This window comes from Triticum dicoccoides, chromosome 5B (genome assembly GCF_002162155.2).
Source record: "Triticum dicoccoides isolate Atlit2015 ecotype Zavitan chromosome 5B, WEW_v2.0, whole genome shotgun sequence".
Taxonomy (NCBI): domain Eukaryota; kingdom Viridiplantae; phylum Streptophyta; class Magnoliopsida; order Poales; family Poaceae; genus Triticum; species Triticum dicoccoides.
In genome coordinates this window covers 186,399,502-186,411,182 of record NC_041389.1, presented here as the reverse complement: position 1 = coordinate 186,411,182, position 11,681 = coordinate 186,399,502, and the positions used below count along the sequence as shown (strand labels likewise).

At 46.8% G+C, this 11,681-nt stretch overlaps 1 protein-coding gene across 1 annotated transcript; it reads left to right on the top strand.

The window, feature by feature from the left end:
• The first annotated feature begins 9,373 nt into the window (after positions 1 to 9,373).
• Positions 9,374 to 11,071, top strand: LOC119308030 (fructose-bisphosphate aldolase, chloroplastic-like). Its single transcript, XM_037584142.1, has 2 exons — positions 9,374 to 9,632; positions 9,739 to 11,071. The coding sequence occupies exons 1-2, from the start codon at positions 9,495 to 9,497 to the stop codon at positions 10,756 to 10,758; spliced, it is 1,158 nt and encodes a 385-aa protein (XP_037440039.1). The 5' UTR covers positions 9,374 to 9,494; the 3' UTR covers positions 10,759 to 11,071.
• The last annotated feature ends 610 nt before the right edge of the window (positions 11,072 to 11,681 follow it).

The window sequence follows — 11,681 nt, the reverse complement described above, 5'->3', positions numbered from 1 at the left end:
GTACGTGGCGACTTCGAAGCAAGGAAACCGGTATTTTCCCATCTTTTCTTCATGTGTCCTCTACACCAATGCTAACCCTGTTGTCACCACTGAATTGAAGTTTATTATTTTTCTCTCTGTTCTTGTGAGTTCACCTGATTATTTTCTTGTATAGGCAGGACTGTGGCTTTCACACGTTGGAATACCTTGCAAAGTGGGAAGGTAGACGGGTTCCTTTCGTCACAGCTGCAATGGTCATTGAGCTCCGCAAAATTTACACATGGAACTGGCTGACGAATGAAAATTTTAACACGCATTCCAATGCACGTGAGTTCATAGAGGAAGATGTCAAGAAAGTCACCAAGAAGTGCAAGTAATCACGTGGTGCTCCATACCGAACGCCTACCTTACATTCTGTTGCCGAGGAATGTAAGGTATTACCTTTGTTGTTTTCAAAACTATGTCCATGTACTATGTTATGACTGCATCACCGCGTAGCCTAGTATGTAGTGGTGGTGTGTGAGCGACATTTAAATATTTTCTGTAATATATGTGTGGATGTGAACCTATTTAGGCGTGACAACAGATACGTTTATGTTTTTCAGTATTATTATGCGTTCATCGTTGGTAGCACCCGTTTGGTTTTTTGAATGCGTCTACAATGTTTGAAAACATGGCAAATGTAGTTCATCAGACACGGTTAGTGAAAGTTATCGTCCTTTTTCATTTGTCTGTTTGGTTCTTTTTTTTTCATTGCTAACTGTACCGGCTAGCATGGTAGTTTGATCACGTAGCCGTAACCTTTTGCGGTTGCTGCATGTGACCGTTTCAACTTGTTTCCCATAGTTTGCACACAATACAATATGTGTGACTAAAATGCGTTGACTGAACACGGAAATCTACGCAATGCAGAGTCATTACAAATAACATGGCATATTCTATAGAACTAACATGGCAGATTCAGTATAAATAACTCGGCAGATTCAGTATAAATAACATGGTAGATTCAGTATAAAATAACATGGCAGATTCAGTAGAAAATAACATGGCAGTTTCAGTATAAATAACATGGCAGATTCAGTAGAAAAGACATGGCAAATTAAGTACCATACACGTGGCAACTGTACTTATCCATTCATGGCATTTTCCTTCAAATTCTGATGCCCCCCAAGAGTCATTCTCCCATTTCTAAAAATTTAGAACATCTAGATTACAAAAAAATGTCACCAAGGACCAAGTCACAGTGCTCCAATGTTGCTTACGGATTGCCCATCCCTTTCTTTGTTTTCTTGTGTTTTGCTTGAATCTCCAATCCCGATTTGTATCTTATCTCTTTTGGACGCCGCTTTGTGATGGAACATGGCGGGTTCCTGACCTGGGTTTGTGTGCTTGCTGTTCCAGATCCTACCTCCAAGTTCTCAGATGATGGCCCCGTGGACGAAGGCACACTTGATGTGCGGGGGAACCTGTGTAAGGCTTCCTCAGCTTTCCTCTTCTTGATCTCATCAAGCTCTCTTTTCAGGGCCTTCCTATGTTTTTTTGCGACCCTCGCTGTCTCATCACTCTTGCATGCTTCATCAATTAGTTCAGCATAGTTCTTTGTCAACACAACGTGCCTCATGGCTTCCATAGTTGACTCCGGTCTATCGTCATGCATAACCAAAACTGCGTTTGATGTTTGTGGCGCCAATGCATCGTCAGCGTCCCAAGTCCATCACCGCCTTATGAAATGGCGGGGCATTCGTGTCACTGCGTTCATGTCCATTACTTTTAGTATGTGACAGCACATAATCCCGTCCCGTTCGAATTTGCAGCATTGGCAGTAGTATTCGCATTTGCTTAACGAGGCCTTCACAAAGTAGTTCCTTCCCTTGTCCGCGTCTTCAGGTTCTGAATCCGACATGCCCAAGATAGAACACACCTTGAACGTATATTCGTCCACCTGGAAAACCATGTACATGTTGGCACGCTTTATTTCTTCCTAGAATCTGCAAGTTTTGTGGGGTTTTGTTAAACTCTTGTGTGATGTTTTTTGTAGCACCTTATGTTGTTGTGGCCAATCGAAGTACATTTCGTTTGAACATGGCAACTGCAGTTCATTAAACATGGCAACTGCAGTTGAGTAAACATGCCAACTGCAGTTCATTGAACATGGCAACTGCAGTCCATTAAACATGGCAACTGCAGTTCATTAAACATGGCAATTTGCATAACATCTTTAATTGGCATTTGCATTTCCATACCATGATGCCCAATGGAAGTACATTTCATTAAACATGGCAGCTTCAGTTCATTAAACATGGCAACTGGAGTTCATCAAACATGGCAACTGCAGTTGAGTAAACATGGCAACTGTACTTCATTAAATATGGCAAACTGTAGTTCAATAAACATGGCAACTACATATCATGGTTACTCTGTACTCAGTTGCTACTTTTCAAAATATCATCATTTTCAAATAAGCTTTTCAACTGCATTGCATTCTACATGGCACCTACTACCTTCATGCTTGTGCAAATAAGATTGTAACACAACTGACTTACTTGTTAAAGATCTTGTTGGTGTATATCTTGCCCATCTGCCTCTCCATCGGTAAATACGTTAGCAATTTTGACTGCTTTAGCGTGGTGTTTGCTTCTTGTTGTAGCTCAGATCCCAGTATTTTTTGTTGCAAAGCGGTGTATTGCTTGGCAAACTGTAGCAATGAGTTGCCAAGGCTCACGTAACTCTTCAAAACAGCATTGAACCCCTCGCTGCGCTGCGTAGTCTGCAGAAACGGGAAGAAGCACTGCATGAAGTAGGCCGGTACCCAGTACATTCGCTTCTCCCACAGGCTAGCAAGCGTCTCGTTGTCTTCGACTCGATATGTTTCAATCATAGCCATCCAGCTCCTTTCAAACTCCTCCACCGTCAAGCTGTGGTCCATGCACAGCTCGAATGCCTTGTGCAGCTCTGGACGGTCAGCAAAGAACGATCCTAGCGTCTCCTCAACCTTCTTTATAATGTGCCACCTGCAGTGCCTGTGCACTGCCAACGGAAAGACCTCCTCTATGCCTGCACGCATGCTAAAATCCTGGTCTGTTATTATGTTCATCGGAGCAAGTCCATCCATGCACTCCAAGAAGGTCTTGAACAGCCAAGTGTACCCATCTGTGTCTTCGTTCCGAACGAGCCCGCATCCGAACTGCAATGGCTGATTGTGGTTATTTATTCCTATGAATGGAGCGCATGGCATCTTGTACATATTAGTGAGATATGTCGCATCAAATGAAATGCAATCTCGGAAATGTTTGTAGGCTCTTCTTCCAGCACCATCCACCCAATACATGTTCCTGACATGGTCCTCATCGTCCAATTTTTCCTGTAGAAGAAATTTGGATCTTCCTCCGCTTTCTCATCGAAGTAGGTCATCATGGCTTCTATGTCAGCCAACTTGCTCTCTCTATGGTACTTTGCCTTTAGGTTTGTGACATTTGCTGGTATGTAGGGCATGCTACTCAGAGTCCCATTTTTGCCGTGGATGAGGGATAGTATCTGGACCATTCTTGATGGACCGACGTTACAATCATGTAGCAGCTTTATGAATTTCTTCTCGAGGGGGGTGAATCCTCTGTGGGTGGTCAGAAATTTTACCAGGTCGAACTTCTTTATGAGTTCGTGGTTGTGCTCGTCATAATATTCAGTGACCACCCACCGTGCTCCATCTATGTCCAGCTTACACCAGACAGGGCATTCCGTCTTGAGAATGATACCTCTCTTTCGTTCCGGAAAGACAGACGCAACACCTTTACCCTTCTTGTTCTTTCGTGCCTTGTAGCACCTCATCTCACCTCTGCTGTACTCGTTAGTTTTTTTAATTTTCCTATGGTATTCGGTGTTGACCGCAAACCCACGGAACTTTGCATATGTCTGTTAGAATTCCTTTGTGTCTCCGAACAAATCAAATCTTTGCCCAACGTACGGTGGCTGAGGTACCATGATTTCTGATTGCGCACCATCTTCATCCCCTTGTGCTTCGTCATCAGTTTCATCATTCACTTCAGTATCAGGGGCTGTTTCATCTGCTTGAGTGTTGCTTGTGCTGGTGTTCAAAGGTGTGCTTGTCGGCATTGCTGGAATGATTGCCATTTCCGACACTGACTCGACATTGTTTGTGGCATGATTGTTGGCTGACTGGTGGAACGCGTCTTCCGTGCGCTCAAGAGCTCCCCGCGGTAGATGTCCCTGTGCCGCTGTTGATTGTAGTTGAAGGTCCTGTAATAAAAAACAGGCATGAGCGTAAATTTTTGCTTGAATGACATGTTTATCGTAACGGAGTACAACAACTGCATGTGATTTGGCATGACATCATTCACACAGTAAGCCGCGAGTCTGCATATGGCCATGCATGGCAACTATAGTTTTCTAGTCATGGCAGCTACAGTCCAACAAACATGGCAACTACTGTTGCCAATGCATGGCAACCAGCTTCTTTTAGTACCAAAACTTGGATTCTATAGCCATGGCAGCTGCAGTCCAACATACATGGAAACTACTGCTGCTAATACATGGCAACCAGTATATTCTAGCATCAAAACATGTATTCTAGGCTTGAGCTCACTAGGCAAATGCGATCAATCATTAGTGTTGCACACACTATTTTAGCAATTGGCAAATCCCGAAGACAATATATGACTCTTTGCACATGACCACTTGGTAGCATTTTCTGTTTGTTTTTTCCACCATCACCGTTACAAATCTACTTTTCCTCACATGCCATCCCCACAAAAACAAATGCAGTACTATTTTGTGGTTCAATTTTTTTTACCTTGTTGTGCCACATGTGCCGATCTTGTGTGGTCTATCATTCCAATTTTATGTGCTCTATCTACAATAGCGCTGTCCTGCAAGTGTGAAGCTTGCCCATGAGGCGTTTGCCGATGTAGTCCCACCGTAACAACCTGTGATCATGGTAGCAGCTGGTCATTGCATGGCAACTGTAGTTTGTTCAACATGGCACATGTACTGGTCCAACCATGCCACACAGATTTGTTCACACTTGTCATCCACGGTTGTTTAGACATTGCAATCACATTTAATCATACATGGCAACTGCAGTTGTCCAGGTATGGCAACTGCAGCTGTCCAGGCATGGCAACTGCAGCCGTTAGCTATGTTCCTTCTCCTAATTCACCATCCGTAACTTCACTTTTATGGACTCACCTGTGTATGACGTCGATGGCAGGTACATGGTTGTCGCCTGATGCCACGTGCTGCATGAAGGTCCTACATTTTTTCCGATATAACTCGTGAGTCTTTTGCCATCCTTTGCAAGTTTAATTTTCATGTCCACATCAGTATGTTTCTTTTTCGTATGCGTTACCTTGATTTGCCACATAAGCTACTTGAAGTTGGTTGCCCGTACATTTGTCAGTGTTAGCGCCCTGTGACTGAACTTGCCATGGTGCCCCCCTGAATGTGTTTTGGTCATAAGAACCTGCGAAAAATGACATTGTAGGACGTAAGTAGAATGTCATCTTCATCGTTGCGAACATGGCAAATGTTCTTTTTTTGTTATCATGCATCATATCAATGCCCGCGTACTGCTTTAGTAGTGGCAGCAACGGCCCTGCAGAAATGAGTTGACTGTACTCTGCTGCATCCCGAGGGGGCGTTTCTGGCCTTTGAGAAACCCAAGGATCAGAGCCGTCTTCGTGATTCATTCTTCCGCGTTTTGTTTCTGCCAATGTGTTCTCAGTCACTTCATGAACAAGAACGCATCAACAATCCGCAAAAAATGCATTTTTTGCTGTTTGCACATAGAAGATAACACAGCAATCTTATCACATTTCCTGCGTAGGCAACCAACACATCATGGCAAGTAGGACATGCACATCCACTATCTTTTCTGAAATCTGGGTGCCAGCTATCATTTTGAAGCGATGGCAACAACCACTAAAATAGGATGGCAAGCAACAGGTTAACATGGTGGCAGTTAACGACAACAATAGGTGGCAAATGATGTTAGACACAAGTGGCAACTATTTTTCCTACCCCCCTATGCCAAATTTCTCCTTTCTCTCCCTTTTTTAGGGATTCATACGCATCCTTCATTACCAACTACTTGCACCAAGGCAACCGAGAATCTTAGCTCAACTCTAGCACAGTACATGGCAGATCTGGCGTATGTTGGTTGGCAAATGCGAATACACACAAATCCGTGTGGTGTTTTGCCCCGATAGCATGGATCCAGTCGCCATCTTCGTTGGAAAATTTGCAATTTCTAATTTCTGGCCAGAAGAAGGACGAGAAACAGTAGGAGATCGGAGATTCACCTGCTTTTAGCTGGTCGTCTTGGGAGGGCGGGGTTGGAGGGGGGGGGGGTTTAGCGGTGGGAAGGCGCTATGGATCTGCTCTAGTTGCCATGGCAACCAGAGAAGGAAGGCGATGGAGGTAGGGGATCGAGAGGTGGGAGACGATGGCGGCAGGTCGGACTGGGGATCGAAAGGAGGCCGGGACGGCTGTCGTGCTGGGTCGTGTGGGCAGCGCAGTCATTTGGCCCGGACATGTGGGCGGTTTTGCCACACACCGGACGTGCAGGCTGTGGCTGCGCGCGCCCGGACGCGGTCGTGCAGGCGGGTTCTTCTCCATGCCACATGAGTCGTGCGGCACAACCACCCGATACACCACACATGTGGCAGTTATCGGCGTCCTTATCTTTTTTGCCTAGATTGCCATGGGTGTCATTTTTTTGTGAAACATCATACTGAAGTAGAATGGTCAACCATGTATACTACAAAAAAGATTCAGTTTTTTATTTTTTCTAGTATTTTTTCATATTTACTATTCATACTGGGTGCATGTGGAACCATGTCCCAAATTTGTACTATTAGTGTGAGTTATTACTTGAGTTGAGAGGGTGGGCGACATATAAGTTGCAACATTACTCTTGAAGCCAGTGTGGAGTTGTACTGTGGGTTTTGTGAGTTAGAAATCACAAACTTTTTTTGGTAAGGAGCTAATATTGCATTCATTAAGGATTTAATTGTTGCTGGAGCATTAGTTAGCCCAAATGGCATAATTATGTATCCAAAAAGGCCTATATGAATAGAGAATGCAGTTTTTGGATATATCCTCAGGGGCCATCTAGAATTTGATGATATCCACTTCTCAGATCAATCTTTGAAAATACTTTTGCTCCTTTCTATTTATCCAAAGGTCGGTATAGGGTACTTTTCTTTGACTATAACTACATTGAGTTTGCCAGTGCAAAGCCTCCAAGACCCATCTTTCTTTTTCACTAATAAAGTGGGAGAGGGGTACGGGCTACTATTTTGGTCCGCATAATGATTTCATAATTTTAGCCTCTGTTGTGAGTGGAATTGTGTGGTCAAAAAACCTAATAGGTGGTAATGTAGAAGGTTCACTGAATAACTGCTTCTAGCATCCAAATTGCAATCTGCATATCTCTTGGTTTTAAACACTCCAAGTGACTTAGAATATAAGGAGATAGCCTTGACACAAAGCTGCTTAAGTAGTAATCTTTAGGAATGGTTGGATTGTCTCTCCTCATTAGGTTCATAGCCTGCTCAAATGGATCAATGTAATCAGCCAATGTAGATGATTGCACTAGACTACGGAAAGTCTTTGCATTATCACACAAAGATGTGGTAGAAAACCTCTTAGTCAAGTAGGTACATAACCAATGCCATGGCATATTGTTTGCAATGTACCATGTGCCTCTCCACCATTGTATAGTTGGTCCCTTCAAAATAGGATATAGCTAGCTCAGTTATGTGCTCTGAAGGAGTTCTAGCAGATGCAAAATATTGCTCCAAGTTCTGTATCCAAGCATTAACATTTAGACCATCAAATTAAGAGATATTTTACTTGGCAGGTTTGACAATTAACACTGCTCTTCTACGCTCAACCGGGATAGTAGGTCTCTGCCTTCTAAAATTTCCTTCCACAACTTCCTTTTCCACATATTCTTCAGACATTATTTGCTGTTGTGCTATGTGGCCTTGACTCTGTGAACCTTCAAGTCTTGTAGTGTCATAATTAGGATGTCTATAGGGTGTTTTTGGGGTGACATCCAAGTTAAGCTCTTTTCCTGTATGATCCCTTAACACTCCAGAGCCTCCAGTTGGAGGTGTTTGCTTTTCAGGTATATAAATAGGTGGTGGTATTTGGTTGGGCCGGCCAGCTGCTACACTAATAGGGATTGCTTTGTTTGGAGCACTATATTGGTCAGATTGTTCTTTAATTACTTCCTCTTCGTGTGACCGAGGATCCAAAAATAGGCGTCTAAAATTGGCCAGGATCTTGTCGAAGTTCTTTTGCATTGTGAGAAATTTTCTGTTCACCGTTGCTAGGAACTCCTTACGATCTTCTTCTTGATTTCTCTGTAAGCTTTTGACATTGAGTTAGAGACTCTAATTCCAGATTTGTGCTGTCCCTTGAATTAGTCACTATTGGCGATCTTGCTTTCTTGTAGACGCACGTTTGTAGAAAAGGACAAGGGTTGGGAAGGGAGGGATTCAGTCGGTGTCCTCCTCTCACCGGTCTACCACCGACGTTCACCGCCTACTGCGCGGCTCGTCTTCAAAAGATGCATAGTCAGGTAGCAGGGGTTGCTAATTTAACGCTGAAGAAGCACTCTTCAGCAACTAGACCGCGCCGTTGATTGCACCCGAACTAGTGCATGAAAGTACTGTAGCTTGCCACAGGCAATTAGGTTTACAACCCGATTACATCAAGATGGTCTCGGAATGAATGGAGAACGTGGCCTTATAGCCATTACAACAGGGAGCAGGTGAAAAGTAAGGCTGAAAGAAGAAAAGGTGCATGACGGGGCAACAACGATGCTCGAGAGCTTGGGGACCGTCTGATGCTTGATCAACTTTTGACAAAGATGCTCACGAGGTGAACCGGTATCTAGCTAGGAGAGCCGTTAGATGCTTGATGGACGGCTCAAGATCCATTCAAAACGCGGGAACAGGGGAGCCGGTGATACATTCAGTTAAGTTCAGTTACAGAACCTGACAGTGAGTCAGAAATCACATACTACTACTGTGCTAGCAAGCAGCTCACAACTTGCAACTTGCTGAGATCCATCCGGGAAAGAAAAACAAGCGGAAGCATGGCAACCACCCCGGGCGGGGTGAATCTATCTATCTATCTATCCATGGATGCGAGAAAGATCTGTGGCATAGGCTACCGGTGAAACGCGGCCGCAGGTGATGATGTCAGCCATCTTGAGGCCAGCAGCGTTCCCACGGATGGATGAGGTGCAGGCCTTTTGTTTTACACGGTGCACATAAACATGGGGAATTGCAATTGTGCATTAAAAAGGGATGGACGGACAGCCAGACATTGAGCCATCCAAACCTCCACCCCACACCTCATATCCCCTCGTGCCACCCATTCAAATATGAGTCCATTGGCCTCAGCGAGGCAGAGAGGATAGCTAGCACCTTGAGCTTGAGGTCAGTGGCAGGCAGGCAAGCAAGAAAGGAAGAAGAAGAAAAAAGGACATGGCATCTGCTACTCTCCTCAAGTCCTCCTTCCTCCCCAAGAAGGCCGAATGGGGCGTCGCGCGCCAGGTCGCCGCCCCGAGGGTGTCCATGGTCGTCCGCGCCGGCGCCTACGACGATGAGCTCGTCAAGACCGCGGTACGTACGCTGCAGCTTCTCGCCGGCCGAATTACACGTACTAGTATAATTCACTCATGGACTGGACTGGACTGACATGCTGCTGCTGCTTTGCACGCACGTGCAGAAAACCATCGCGTCGCCGGGGCGCGGCATCCTGGCCATGGACGAGTCCAACGCCACCTGCGGGAAGCGCCTCGACTCGATCGGCCTGGAGAACACAGAGGCGAACCGGCAGGCGTTCCGCACGCTGCTGGTCTCCGTCCCTGGCCTCGGCAACCACATCTCCGGCGCCATCCTCTTCGAGGAGACGCTCTACCAGTCCACCGTCGACGGCAAGAAGATCGTCGACATCCTGGTGGAGCAGGGCATCGTGCCCGGGATCAAGGTGGACAAGGGCCTGGTGCCGCTCACCGGCTCCAATGACGAGTCTTGGTGCCAGGGCCTCGACGGCCTCGCCTCCCGGGAGGCCGCCTACTACCAGCAGGGCGCCCGCTTCGCCAAGTGGCGCACCGTGGTCAGCATCCCCAACGGCCCCTCCGAGCTGGCCGTCAAGGAGGCCGCCTGGGGCCTCGCCCGCTACGCCGCCATCTCGCAGGACAACGGTCTGGTGCCCATCGTGGAGCCGGAGATCCTGCTGGACGGGGAGCACGGCATCGAGCGCACCTTCGAGGTGGCGCAGAAGGTGTGGGCCGAGACCTTCTACCAGATGGCCCAGAACAACGTCATGTTCGAGGGCATCCTGCTCAAACCCAGCATGGTCACCCCCGGCGCCGAGTGCAAGGACAGGGCCACGCCGGAGCAGGTCGCCGACTACACCCTCAAGCTCCTCAGCCGCCGCGTGCCGCCCGCCGTCCCCGGCATCATGTTCCTCTCGGGAGGGCAGTCCGAGGTGGAGGCCACGCTCAACCTCAATGCCATGAACCAGGGGCCCAACCCGTGGCACGTCTCCTTCTCCTACGCCCGGGCGCTGCAGAACACGTGCCTCAAGACGTGGGGCGGCCGGCCGGAGAACGTCAAGGCGGCGCAGGAGGCGCTGCTGCTGCGTGCCAAGGCCAACTCGCTCGCGCAGCTCGGAAAGTACACCAGCGACGGCGAAGCCGCCGAGGCCAAGGAGGGCATGTTCGTCAAGAACTACAGCTACTAATCCAACCATTCCAATCAACACTACTACGTACGTACGTTCGTTACCAAAGCAGAAATTAAAGATGCATGCATGATGATTCAGCTGCAAGTGCAAGATCGATCGAGCTGGACCCTCAGTCTGAGATGATGATTACTTGTATTTTCTAGATCTTTTTTTACTCGTTAATTTGCCTCTCGATATGCACAATTCATGCTACAGTCCAGTAGATTATTGTAAAGCTACTTTTACGTGTGCAATCCATGGATTTGCATGGTTACTGCAAAATTTTGCATGTACGTACGTACACCATGAATTGGCGATGAGGTTGGCGCTTGGCAGGGTTGGTTGCTTGTTGGGTTCGTCGTAGCCATACCTATGTGATCGTCTTGTCCCTGACCTGGAGCTCCTATGGAAGATCGAAAGAGAGGGAAAGAAACTATTCTGTGCAGCGCGCAACCTCCTGCTTTTCCTTCTTTCTCAATGGAAAACAAAGGCAAGACGTGGTGCAGCCCCGTCTACTGGACTGTGCCATCCGAGCAATGCTACACCTAAGTAGCTATTGTATGTAAACTAACGTAACAGCTTAGGTGTCTTTTTTCTATTGGAGGAAATTAGGGGAGGGACCCCACCCAGTTGAAATCAGGGGTCGAAGGGATTCGTTGTTAGTTAGCATTTTTGGTGCCATCCCACGACCGAGGGCATGCTTCGCACAGCGGATTCCTATGCCACTGGATCGCACGCCTCCTCGGGCTAAGAGCACCTACAGTCGGATTTGTCGAATCCGGCCATCTATATGTCCGGAGACGCACCCTCGAACGCTCACGACGCATTCGGACTGTATGTTGTGGGAATTACGTGTTGTATTCCTCAGGTGCAAACACACGTATATATGATGTACAGAGTAGGCCATGACCTCAACTATGCAAGTCAACTAGGAGGTGGGC